At 35.5% G+C, this 14,220-nt stretch overlaps 1 protein-coding gene across 4 annotated transcripts in view; it reads right to left on the reverse strand.

Annotated features, from left to right (window-relative positions):
* IFT88 (intraflagellar transport 88) overlaps positions 1-14,220 on the reverse strand; it is a 43,701-nt gene that overhangs the window by 24,112 nt on the left and 5,369 nt on the right. For all 4 annotated transcript variants that reach the window (XM_027652671.1, XM_027652652.1, XM_027652662.1 and 1 more), the window contains exons 8-16: positions 13,324-13,414; positions 11,824-11,928; positions 10,692-10,794; positions 9,943-10,057; positions 9,612-9,843; positions 8,844-8,914; positions 8,065-8,151; positions 5,414-5,513; positions 481-567 (exon numbers count right to left, since the gene is read on the reverse strand). In XM_027652671.1, coding sequence (XP_027508472.1) covers positions 481-567; positions 5,414-5,513; positions 8,065-8,151; positions 8,844-8,914; positions 9,612-9,843; positions 9,943-10,057; positions 10,692-10,794; positions 11,824-11,928; positions 13,324-13,414 — 991 coding nt within the window. The remainder of the gene's footprint in view (positions 1-480; positions 568-5,413; positions 5,514-8,064; positions 8,152-8,843; positions 8,915-9,611; positions 9,844-9,942; positions 10,058-10,691; positions 10,795-11,823; positions 11,929-13,323; positions 13,415-14,220) is intronic.

A 14,220-nucleotide genomic window follows, 5' to 3' on the forward strand; every position in this document is an offset into this window, starting at 1 on the left:
GTTGCCAATAACTTAACACTTGAGATGTGTCTTGCTATTGTGTCCCACCTGGTCTGGAAGTTTTCTTTTAAAGTAGCATTTATTTAAAAAAATTAAATAACAAAAATACCCACACCTACAAACTTCATACACAAACACACCTGCCTAAACTATGTAGTTCAGGTCTTCCTAAAGTTCAGCCTGGGTCTCCAGGACCCATGTTTTAAATGGAGCCACTGAGCTTCTGCACAAATCCCACTGCAGACACACTTCTGTGGCGTGGGGCTCAATCTCACTCTTCTTCCCAGCAACAGGATACAAAAAGACCTGATCCAAACTTCAACTACAACCAAGAACTGGTGTTCCAGATTAACTCCTCTAGCACGCAGTTTCTTCTCATTTACAGGGATTATTTAGACAGACGCAAAAATTGTTACAAAAATACAGAAATTGCTACATAAACTGTAGTTCTTACCTAGTTTTGTTGAAACAAACACTTACCAAATAATAAAGGAATGAAAGGTTTGTTGCAGCTGCACTCTTTACTCTGCTATCCTTTTTTTCAAACATTTTCAAAGTCTCCAGTGCCTAGAAGTAGTTTGGAAACAACTTACTTCCAACTGAAGTAAACTTACTCCAAAATCCTTTCAGAAAGCATTGATAAACTTCACAGTAACAAACAGCTAAAATTATCAGCTTGTGTACTCACGTATTTGATAATTACTATTTGATAATTACAAATAATAATTTGATAATACACTAATATAAGTGTAACACACACTTATAAGCACGTACATGCAACAGTATATCTGTATTATACATAACATTAATTTTGGTCACAAAATTTCTATAATATTGACTATTTATTACTTCTCCAAAATTTAGATTAGATAAGACTACTGTGAACTACACAGATATCTGACAATTCTATACATATAAAACACAATGTTAGATGATTTGCTTTTAATCTGGCTAATTAAAATTCTCATACATATTTTTCCAGTTCTTTAAGTGAACACAAAACAATTGACATTAAAATCCTTATTAAAAAGCTAAAAAAGAACGTGCTATATGTAAAAAAAATACACACAACAGCATAGGACTGGACTTGAACTTGCAGTTGGTTAATGTATTAAGACAACGACAACTGCCCAAGTCTAGGAAGTACTCAAATGTGAAGCCTGAGGCCACAAAGCTTTTTAAAAACTTTTACATGAAAACTAAATTTCATCAACTTCAAAATAAAGATAAAAAGTAAACATATTTAAACTATAAGAGAAACTTCGAAATAAAAGGCAGCTTTTTCTTTTCATTGACTTTTGGACAACATTTCTAACTGCAGACTAAATGATTAAGAAAAATCTGTCTTCTTGATGCCAAATATTTATATTAACTACACAAACTGTTAGAATATCACAGTGAGCCCAGTTCCATCATGTATTACAACACAGATGTGGCAACCTCAATTTAGCCATCAACACTAGCAATTCAAAAGTTTCCCTCTTTCTTGACATGAAACATTTCAGCTGCTATTTACATATCAAAGCAAATGCATTACACTGTACTCAAATGCCAAAATAAACATAAACGAAACAGGTTTTAATTGACTGTCATACATACAATGTTTCACAGTTAGTCTACACAAAAAACGAATGATGTGTAAAATGACAAAGTATACACAGCTAAATGTAGTTCACTGATTTAGTCAACTACATTCCACCCAAGAACTATGAATTACCAATGATCTTAATATTCTCCAATAATAGAAAATTCTCTAAAAATACACCAATTTTAACCAAGAAAAGCATTTCAGAAGGCTCTGGATTTTGTGGTCTCAGAAATGTAAGAATTGTAACTATGATAATTTTAAATTTGATATATATTTGTGACTTTCTCCAAAAAGGGAATGATCCCAAATATTTTCAGATGTAATACTACTATATCTGAGGTACTCTACTCTTAAGAAAATTCTTCATGGAATTTTTAGTGAATTTAGAGCTTTACAGTTCAAAGTTACTTTCTGAAAAGCTATTTCCCATTACAGCTGACTTATTTAACTTCACTTTTACTGCTAAATGGTATCTTTGATGATAAAGATCAGAGAGGAAGTAATGTCCTTTTCAGTTGTAATAAAAAGTTCACATGGACTCTGAACTCAATTCATTTACTGGTCATTTACTGGTAAATAATGCTGCAGGTCTCTTGAACCCTTTCAGCAATTACGAGCCCTGGGATGAAAATCTATAGCAATATTCCCTTTGTCCTTGCAACACAGCACTGTCTCATCAGCTGCATTTAAAGACTTCTACAGAACTTCTAACTTTTTAATCCCAACAATAATTATTAGTTAGATTCAACAATCAAAACACTGACTGTCCAAACTATTCTTTGTGACATGCTTCCAATGTACCTAAATTATTTGCTTACAGAAGTTAAACTTCAAAGCAGCTTGCCTGACTCAAGCAGGGTATGCCAGAGATGTTTAGGAGCTGCATGGTTAACCTGCAGAATTTAGGTTTTAAATTGATTTTCAAAGGTTTTTTCTGATATTAAAAAACATTCAAAATGTCTAATACACAAAACCAGACATAGTATGGTAATTTTCCTCTTGAATTTTGTTTTAGTTTTTATTTGCAATAACTGTTTTAAAATAACATATTAATTACAATGAACCCATCTATTTTAGTGTTTTGGTTTTTTTAAACACAAAAAACCCCCTTTCAGCCTTGAAACTGAGTATTTCAAAAAGTTTCCATTCTTGTTCTTTGGCCAAAGGTGTGTTGAGCAGGTGGTGAGTTAGTAAGTATATGAACAACAGGCAGACTGGATGAATTTAAATGGCAGTTGCAGTTTTATTAGAACAAAACAAAATGACTCTCTGCAGTCACCATTCTGCAGTCCCACTGTACCATTAAATGGTTCCAGTGCAGGTTAAAGGTCTTCTATCACATAACCCAACTAAAAGGAGTTCTCCCCTTACTGCTAATTTCCAGCACCCTTCCCTCTCCCTCCATTTAAGTATTACACAGAAACATCACCAACCATCTCTGTATATCATTTTACTTCTGAGAATTGATTTTAGGGGCCTTTTTAACCTATACTGGATACTAACTGGAAATCACAAAGAATTACCATCAAAATAGTAATTTCTTAAGTTTGTATGACTGTTTACCTACCCATAACACTCTCACCCTTCAAAATCTACCAGATTTGCCCAAAATTTTCCAAACTCTCAAAATTGCCTCCTGATCTCAGAAAAGCTATCAGTGTGCTGGTTTTGGCTGGGATAGAGTTATTGTTTTCATAGTAGCTTGTTTTGGGTTTGTGTTGGAAACAGCGTTGAAACTCAGGGATGTTTTCATTACTGCTGAACAGGGCTTTACACAGATCCAAGGCCTTTTCTGCCTCTCACCCCACCCCACCAGTGAGTGGGCTGGGGGTGCACAGGGAGTTGGGAGGGGACACAGCTGGGACACCTGACCCCAGCTGACCAAAGGGATATTCCATACCATATGGCATCATGCTCTGTATATAAAGTAGGGGAAGAAGAAGAAAGGGGTGAATGCTTGTATGAGCAGCTTTTGCTTTACCTATTACACTGCCTTTATCTCTGCCCACGAGTTTTCTCACTTTACTCTCCTGATTCTCTCCCCCATGCCAGCAGGGCAGGGAGTGAGCGAGTGACTGCCTGGTTCTTTCTTTGCAGCTGGGTTAAACCACAACATTCAGACATGCAGTGTAACAAAGTATAGCTCTCTTGCTGTATCTACAGGGAAGGAGAAGTGGACAAGACAGGCAGGAGGAGGAAGAGCTGCTCAGGAAACTAGAAAAGCTTAAACATGAGAAGTAAAAGGGGTTAAAGTCAAGCACGTGGCCCTGTGTCTACCTGTCCAAGACGTGTGAAGGGGAAGGACCTTAGAAGATGATGGAGCTATTCACAGCTTCAGCAGTAATTTTGCTGTATATGATCTCTCATACTTTTTGCCACTTGTGCAAAACTGGGGGTTGATATTCCTTCTTATTTATTAAGCATTCCTATCACTGAATGTACCAACCAGTGCATGTTAGAAAGAAGCTGCTCAAATCCTGTCAGATATCTGAGCTTCCTTTTGTTCAAATGAAGCTGTTTTCCAACTGCTCACATTTCAAACCAAGCCTTTTCCACAAGCAAATAAAAGATTACATTACAATTTTGATGAAAACTTTGTATCATAAGTTGTACCACAACCCATAAAGATTAAATGCAAAAATTGCATTTGTCTTTAAATAAAACACTGTCAGAAAGTTGCACATTCACTCAGATAATACCAAAAACTTAAACGTGGCAAGCTGTGGTATTAATTTATACACCTATATTGGCAATGCATAGAAAAGGAAAGCTAGAGTTAACAGCCTCCTGTACTTATTAGAAAGAGACCGGTGAAAATTTTTGAATGAAGGCAGTTCAGCATAAAATTCACAGGCAGAAATTTATCTAACTAGTGATTGGGCAGCCAGCTAGAGAAAGATCTTACCTACATAAATATACAGAAATCATTTCAAAATAGCCAAAAGTTATCTCATGTGTATATTTAAAAATACAACAAACCAATTAAAATTAAACATGCAATAATGTGCAAGATAAAAAAATATAAAGTCACAATGGTTTTGGTACATCTATCTTCTGAACTTCTGCAAGCTATTGAATTTTGAGCAACGAGCTATACTTTTACTTGGAAGTACTAATACTGTATCTTTTCTATGACTTTTTTCATTTGCTAATGCACGCTGTGGCTTAAACTGCTGCAATATCTTCCCAGTGCTGGTGATTCACCCAGCCCTCTGTGCTCTCCAGAGGGGCAAGCATTTTTATAAGACTTGCAGAACTGTCCAAGCTCCTGAGCAGATGCTTAATTTACTTTCAATTTGTATTTCAATGGAACGATAGGAGGGCCAACTAAAGTATAAGAACAGTTTATAGTAAAATACTATAAAAGCTGCAGTACATGGGGAACAGTAAGAATACCAGAGCATAAACATTAATGATACATATGAAGTGCAGCTGCATATATTTTGGTACTACAGTCAACCTAACAAGATTCAGCTCATATTAATGAAAACACCCTCATGTTGATTAGCAACATGAGCTTTCTAGGCTCTATTGACTGTACTAATCTCAGTTCCACTAACTGTAATGACAGCTAGGACACCCACTGAAGATAATTAAATCTAGGTGTCTTGATTTTGAAGTGCATTCACACCAGCTTCTGTGACAGAAATTTTGTTTAGATAAAACTCACCTCTTGCCAGTGTTTTTATAAAGTTATTTTACTGATCAGCATCAAAATAATTATGTTTGCATAAATCATTCTTTCCCTCACCAAAAAATATGCTGTGGCTAAGAAAGGTATCTTTGCAAATACAGTAAAAGCAGTAATGTGAAAAGTTACTATACCTGGTTAAAATTCTGCTGCCTCAAGTAAGTAGTGGCTTTATTTATTTCCAGGTCATTGGCTAACTCTACATAGTGGGAAGCTTTTACTGCATCAACACACCTGCAACAGAAGCAATCCATAAAGATAAACAAATGCACCTGTGCAAACCCCTCTAAGTTATGCACTTTTGCATCTAATTTGCGTTCCAAATTCAGTTTTTCTTAGCCAATCTTTCTTCACAGAGGAAAAGAGCACTCTGATTAAAAAATATTTGAGAAAATATTTATACCCATAACTTACCTTAATAATAGTACCTCTGCTATCTCTTTTTTTTTTTTAAGCCAGCTGTGTAAATATCAATTTATTTTTCACCACTGAGCAATATCAAAAACTCACTAAGACAATTTTTCAAACTATTTTCTTTGGATACATTTTATACGGTGGTTTTTCAAACCTCATCTCCTGTTGCATATATTACCAAACCTGCAGACCAGATTAGTGAACCAACTGCAGAGACTGCAGATTGTGTCCCTGAGCTCCATAATAATAATAAAGTCATAATAATAAACCTCTTTCTGGTCATCTCCTAGTTATTTGTGACTTAGAGTCTTCTGCAAAATGAGTGCAGAAGAGAATGCAACAGACAGTTCAGATGTTCATTCACAAACTCCGTCTTCCAGGGTTTGATGTGGTCTACTTTAAGCTGCCTGATCATATGAAGTAAGACCTGTATTCATTGTATGCACATACTGTTCTCTCAAACAGTTGGTAATTAAGCACAGCCAGTGAACAAGTTGCAGGATGCTTCCTTCATCCCATTCCCTATTTTTGTAACTGGTGGAGAGCTGTCTTCTTTCCTTCCAACAGTTGGCTACATTGCCAACAGAAGTTTAATTTAACAAACTGCCTCCTGCTGTAATTGGGTTGGCACATGGACAGTCTCTATACAAATGTCTTTTATGCTGGAGGAAATATTATATTAAATAATAGTAATTTCTTCTTTTATTACAGATGTCTTTGCAAAGTCAAAAAAGTTTTCAACTGCTACTGCTAACATCTTTTAACTATAAAATGCAATGAGATCTAACTATCCATAGTCCCATGACTGTGTCACGTTTTAAGTAAGAAGTTATGAAATCCAAAGACTATTTGCCCCCACTTAATTTCTCTAAAGACAATTAATCTGATTAAAAGCACATTTAATAATCAGAGGACTCATAAAAAAGTTTATCATTTGAAAAACCAAGCTCAAACTGCTGGTTAAACTTTTTCACTGGGCTCAAATACCTCAACCTAAAATAACAGAGAGTAGATCTGTCCTGATACACACAGAACAATCCCACATATCTCACCAGAAGTTGTCTAACTAGCCAGAACACATATAAGAGTGTGTTACTTCATGACAAATATTCTGTGAATAGCACTAAGGAAACAGTATCTGACAACCTTTTCCAATTTTCCTGAACAAAAAAACCAAGATACAGAGCAAACAAATATGACTTACTCATGCTAACAAATTCTAAAGTGGCAAGCTAATTTTCACAGGACATACTGTTTAAGTTCTGATAATTCAGAATGGCAGAAGTAGTGAAATTGTAAGATTATAATGATTATTAAACCATCAAACACCACCTTGTGGACCCTAGCAGACAAAGCACATCTGTGTGAGAGATTATTTCATATTAGTATAAACAACCTTGTGAATTATAATTATAGGATCTGCACAATTTGAAAGTAATCCTAACAGGCCAAAAACCCCAGGTAAAGGACAGTCCTCTTTTCTCAACAAATGTCCTTCACTACCCAAACACTGAACATGTTAGTAATTTTGTGCCTGCAGATACACAACACTAATTTGTGCACATGTTATTTTCCAGTGTTACTAAAAATACATAAAAATATCAAAGTCCTTATAAATAGAAAACTAAAAGTAAGTTTAAAATACATCTTGGGAAAGTTATACAAATCATTTTTTTATTGTCATTACAGTAAGTGTGTCTACTTGATTTTGTTTTAAAGAGAAGAGTATTCTCCTTTGGAAAATACCACAGAAAGCAAAAGCTAACCTAGAAATTAAAAAATAAAGTTCAAATGGTGAACTGTATCAGCAGCCTATTCCTGTATATACTTGTAAAATGTTTAAGAAATGGTAGATTAAGTTTACATTTAAAAATATTAGGTTTTTAAATGAAATGCAAATAAACCTTTCCAATAAAAATTTGGATTTAAGTATTTTATATAATGAGTCTATGGAGTAATGAAAACTTCTTGGCACCCCAAGTTTTCCTCATGCTATCTTCAAACTTACACTGAAGTGTAGTGATCATTACCCTCCATATAGCGTTTGTTTACTGAGATTTTCAAAAGCTTTTCAGTTTTCAAGTTGAATTTTCAAATTCAATTGAGCTTTTAGAAGTTCTTTCTGCGTGAACACAGAAGAGTGCAAAATATATATTTAACAGCTGAGTTTCAATGATAGACTCTAATGCTTTGTTTTGTTCTTCTCCATAGGATTATGGAGGCCAACTGTAACAAACAGCCTGGATACCACATTGGAGATGTGGGGCAGACCGTGTTTCCCAGGCTGTTTATGTTTGTGAATCTAGTTTCATAACCAGCACAAGAGACTCACATATAGTTTAGAAAAAAAGAAGCCCCATTTGACTCTTACCAGTCATAGCCTACTGCAAAAGATGTCTCAATTACTGGTGCAATGAGTTTAGCAGCTGTCATGATGTATTCCTCTGCCATGGACTTCCTAAGGAAAAAGAAAACCAAACACAAACACAACATAAAAATATTAAAGAAATTCTTCACTGCAAGGGTGGTGGGGCACTGGAACAGGTGCCCCAGAGAAGCTGTGAATGCCCCATTCCTGGAAGTGTTCAAGGCCAGCTTGATGGGACTTGGAGCAACTTAGTCTAGTGGAAGGTGTCCCTGCCCATGGCAGAGGGGTTGGAACTGGATGATCCTTAAGGTCCCTTTCAACCCAAACCATTCTATGTCATCATTTCAAAAACATGTATAGAAAAAAAAAACCAAATCTTGTTCTTACTTCTTCCTGCACTCAGGACAATCTCAGAAGTCAGTCTAATCAGTCCCCTGCTACCTGTATCTTGACACTGCCCTGTATCTTGCCCTGTATCAGTTTTTTCTATTTTCCTTTCACCGCAAACTGTAGTTGTATTTTTAAAAAAACTCTAATGCTGCAAGTTTTAAGCAACGTAACCTAGACCATTTGGGGCAGATATTCTACTTTGGTGCAGTACACTAAACTGAGTGATCCAACTGGCTCTTCTGAGTGTGTTCTTTCCTAAGACTTATGACACTTTTGTAACAAGAGCTGTGGACAGGTGAGAGACCGATAATCCTTTCAGGAGCTAAAATCCAGGCACCACAGTCAAAAAAGAATAGATTCTATCATTACCTCTCACGAGATTCTATCATTACCTCTCACGTTCCATTTGACTTATACTGTCATTTTTAATGGCTTCAAGCAGTAGATTTGTATGTAGATCATCCTGAAGGGGGACAAAATAACTGCAAATTATGCCAGTATACAAACATTTTAATTATTTTATAGACGACATGACTGTAAACATAAATTGATGCAGAATACATAGTCTATAATGTCACTTACTTTCCACATTTGAAAAAGCTAGCTTCAGTTTAAAGTAGTTTTCTAATTGGAAAATCTGAAATTTGGCATTACAACTACTTCAATCCTGTTTTTCTGCTCATATATGTTGTCACAGCTCACGTTAGGGTTGTTAACGGATGTAGATCGTGTCATGTGTATCAGACTGGGAAGGCTGCAGAGTGAGAATATTCTCATGCTTGAAAATAAGCATTTGCTGAACTGCATTCAGCAGAGGAGGACTTGTGCTACCTTCTCATTACAATAACTCACATGATCATCTTATGATTTCTATCTTTCTAGCTAGTTCTAAAAGAACTATTAATTAAATTCAAAAGACAATGGTGTGGATTTTATGTACATCACATCTTTTGAAGAAGAAAGGCTTTGAATGTTCTTTCATTATTTTACACTTCTGAGCAGTAGTGCCACACTAAATTCATGTTGGTAAAAAAAAAAGTTATTTTAGATATCTAAGTACACATTGATTTACATATTCAGTACTTTCCAAGCATTACATATATCTCCCTCTTTCTCCCAATTTACTATATAAAGACACAGTTTCTTTTTTTCAAACTTACATTTAATGAAATGTATTTGTCATCAAAATCTACTTCCAAAGGAACTGCAATCAGTTTTTTGAAGGCTTTCTTCATTTGCTCACCATTTCCAATAGCAAAATAACATAGGATCAAGTTGAAGCCTGCCTTCAGGTTTGGGGATATGCTCATTATGTCTTCAAATGAAGAAATGGCATCAACGTATTGGCCAGTTTTAATAAATGCAACTCCAATATTTTCCATTATTTTCATCCTAAGTAAAGAAATCAGGATTAGGTTATATTTTTAACTCTCAAATCAAATTGTATCCAAATCTTGTGTTTCATAAGCAGGCCTCCTAGAAGAAACTCACCTCATCTCTTTGTGGGCACTAGTAATCTGGTCTAGAGCCATACGGTAGAATTTGATAGCTTTGGAATAGTTCCGCTGCTTTAAATATATATTTCCCATATTTACCTTCAGTATACCTATCAAAAGAAGTCAATGAGTTACAAGATTTTTAAATTGTTTCAAAGTGGCACAGGAGAACAACTTCCTAATAAATTTGTCTTCATTGCAGGATACCAGTGTCCCTTTAAAGCAGCACTGCACAGAACTGCCTTCACCCAGGAGAAGATGAAGTACTGATGAAACCTAGAAAAGAACTACCATGTAAGATGTATTCTGATTTTGACTATGAACTGAGGGATGAGGTAGAGATTATTTACAGTGCTCTCCAGAAAAACAGCTGCAAATCAACATCTCTAAGAAAAGTGCACTGTGGTTGTCTCAAATATGTGCAAAATACTAAAAGAATCTTTCAGGAGGGAAAAGCCAAATCAAAAGAGAAAAAATTAGTATTATAGCAGACAAAATAGTGTGTGTGGCATGAGAAAATTATAGATTTGTCTTTATGTTTAGCTTAGCCTATGGAAAGAAAAGATTTCATGAGTCAGTGTAAAGTGGTTTGGTTCTCCAAGTCAAGAGACTGTGGATATCTGTTGCCCACTCTGACCAGCTGACTCTGAGGGCTGAGATTTCTATGAACCAACACCACACAGATGCAGCCCTCATTTTGAATGCCTAACTACCAATTTTAATCCACCTTGCAATATAACCTACCTCCACTGGTGAACATCTTATTCTTCACTATGACTTGGTAAGTAGTCAGTGCTTCAGCATACATTTCATTAGCAGCATACTGACTGGCCAGATTGAGAAGAACCTATAGAAAATTGGAATTATAGGTACAACAAAATATATTGTCCTCTCAACAGTAATAAACTTGAATTCATAATAGATAATTTGAAATTAATTTTACTTTGGAAGTCCTGTTTGTACCAGTTTTAAGCTTCCCATCTTTAATGTTCCTTTGTTCTTGCACATGGACATAGAGGAAACAAGTTTAAAAGATACTTATTCTAGGTAATTATTTTATTTTGTACATAAATAACTACCATTCAAAGTCATACTAAGTGAGCCTTAAATCCAAGTAAACGCAATGTTATAATAGAAAGTTATTAAGAAATATTTGTACAAGTTCATTCTCAGAAACTGTGTGTAATTTATGGCTCCCAACATGTCCCACTGCCCGAGGTCATTCAGTTTAGAAAGACAGAATTTTTCCAAACTGCTGTTTCAAAACACAAGTTCTGCTGGTGTCAGGTAAAACACCTCTGCATTTTTTCCCCAGCTTTACCCTGGCCTTCACAGTAAAATAAACTATTAGGTCTGCCTAATAATACAGCACTACCCAGGGTACAACTTTAAATACACCTCAAGTATTTTTATACACCTTGTACCCTTTTTTTTTAAAAAAAAGTCTACTATTAATTTGAAAACCAGAATGTAAATCTAGGTATCTGCTTCAAGATTCAAGAATATTACTGTATTCTATTTCATGTAATACATTCTTCTGTCACTTTATGGTTTAATTTAAAGACAGCATCCGATCTTTCCTGTTTTCTTCTCTTGGCATGTCACATTTTCTAGACTATTTATTTTTGAAGTACAGGGTTTATATTTGTTACATTTTGATATGCAAGTTTTGCATGTGAGTAGATAGCTGGAGTAGATATTCATGGGCATCCTTCTCCACTTGATTACACGGTAATAGACTCAATGACATAAATGTATCTCCTCTGGTACCCTGCTAGGAGCATTACAACACACACACACTTCAGGAAACACTGAAATATCTGTTCAGGGGTATTTTTAGCAACATTTCACTCACTGAAGATTTCTAAGCACTTACTGAGTAAGTGAGGTCTAAGTTGATATTTTCTGGAGGAGTAATTTGTTCACGTTGTCTCAACAATTCTCTTTCCTGTCTTCCAGCCTCTTTTGCTTTTTCCAGAGCCTTAAACAAAATGCTAGAATTAAACAGTGTCTTGAATCTTACTGACCCAAGATGACAAAAGTATACTCAAAAAAAGTATGAAGAGAATATACTCATGTCTATTTTCTTTAGATGCATAGACTGTACCAAATGCCTGAAAAATGGCACTATAACCCACAAAAAGGTGTTACTTAGCACTAAACAAACATACAGTCTACTTAGCTGTATAATTTTAGAGAAGTACAGTCACACACATGCATATGCCATAATCACTACATTACCATGATCCTAGAAGATTATTCTACTTGTATTAATCACAGAAAGTGCACAGAAATGGTTAAAAGAAAAAAAAAGAGGGAGCAATTAGGTTTGGCATGTTTTCTTATTGCAGAATCTCAGTGCAAGAAAGTGTTGGAAGGAAGTAAGTGAAGGCAAGAAATAAACATGCAGGTTACAACCACACAAATGTATTCTGTACATACACCTTTACTAATTCTTGATGCTGGTAAATTGCTTTCCCTTTTTATCTATCCACAGTGGTTATGTCACATGTACGTACCCAATTATAATTCTCTGCAGACTGGTGTCAAGACCCTTTGCACAACTAATGCTCTGGGTCTAGGAAGTGCCATTAGCAGTCCTGTATGCCTTCACAAGGGTACAATGATTAAGGAAGTAATGGTTATCACTCTAGGTAGCGATCTGGCAGCCAGCAGTGAAGGAAGTACTTCAAGATACAGCTTGATTATTATCCCTTATGACAGAAGGCAAATCCAACTTGACTCTTCTATAGATAATGAGTTGGCAACTTTGATGGCTTTTGCAGAAAAATGGATATTCTGCTGGACTTACCAGAAACTAATACAAACATCCTAGAGGACCCTTGGAATAGTCTGATATAATCTACATAATAAACAACCCTTTGACATCAAGAAAAAAAGAATATTCTCGAACATACACGCAAGGGGCTCAAGAAAAATTAACAAAACAAGTTAGCTCGTCTCCTGAAAGCTGAATGAATTCTAAATCTCAAATCAAAAACAAAGACATCTGAAAAAAGATAATTACCAACAGATCCAGTACATTAAGACAACTGAAGTAAGATTAAATGATGCTGTACCCACCACATTTCATAAGACCTATGGAGATATCTGAAATTGTCTGAATCGGAGTAGGATAGAAAAATATTCCTTTGTGTCAAACAGAAAGACCACATTTACTAAAAGTGCTAATTTGTCCAAACAGCTTGAGCTCTCCAACAACATCTACACTAGATGTAAATCAAATGGGTGAGAGCCTGTTACTTAGCCACTGTTCACTGGCACAACATTGCTCTAGTACCCTCTATAACAGACAAAACACTTATTTATACAAACTTCTTCACACAACAGCAAAAGTGAAATCCAGAAAAATTACCAATTTCAAGTCTCCACAGCTGTTGGCAACACAGCTTTCTTCAACCAGTTCATTCACTTTTTTCTCCAACTGCCTCAACTTCTCTTCTGGACTAAAACAAAAATAACAATAAAAGGATTAACACTAGTAACATAACTGCAAACACTAAGCTTTTACACATAATTCAATTCTTTTACACACTACTCAATAAAACAGCACAGTGATGTATCACACATCGCAACTAACTGGTTCTCCCATCAATGAAAATATCACGAGAAACTATGCCCAAAGAAGATCCTCCAAAGATATCACATTTGCACTTTCAATTTGAGAACAGAGACCTAAGAAAACATAAATCCTCTTAAGAGAACAATACAGACAGGTAAATTTCATTAACTCAGCTTGTTCAGGAGAAGTAACAACAGAACAACAGATAAGGTGTTTCAAATCAAACACCTAGTGAAATGAAATATCACATTACAAGCAATTAATTGAACCTTTATTTACACAGATAACTCCAAAGTACTGCTTGCACATGCAGATTATAACAAAAGTTGTTATTCACCTAGATTTTTTCATCTGCTAAATAACTGAGCATTTCAGTAGGATTCCCTATTCCTACATAGCTATATTTGGGGAACGTAACTTTTGTATTGGAAAGCTCAACGACATTTTCTGAGGGAACTCCACAACATTTGCACTAGCCTGCAAGTTTTACCTCAAGTGCTAAGAGAGAAACAGCAGGCAAATTCCCTCAAGTTCTTCCCAGAGAGCTGCCAGAATCATGGTGTTCCTTGCCTGTCACACACACTTCCACGATCCTCCACAGTTCTATATAACAGCATTTGTGTGACAACACCTACATCCAGGCTGCTGAGCTATTCAGAACTAGAAATCACTGAAATCAAATGTTCCTGA

This window comes from Corapipo altera, unplaced genomic scaffold (genome assembly GCF_003945725.1).
Source record: "Corapipo altera isolate COAL_440 unplaced genomic scaffold, ASM394572v1 0, whole genome shotgun sequence".
In the NCBI taxonomy this organism is placed as follows: Eukaryota; Metazoa; Chordata; class Aves; order Passeriformes; family Pipridae; genus Corapipo; species Corapipo altera.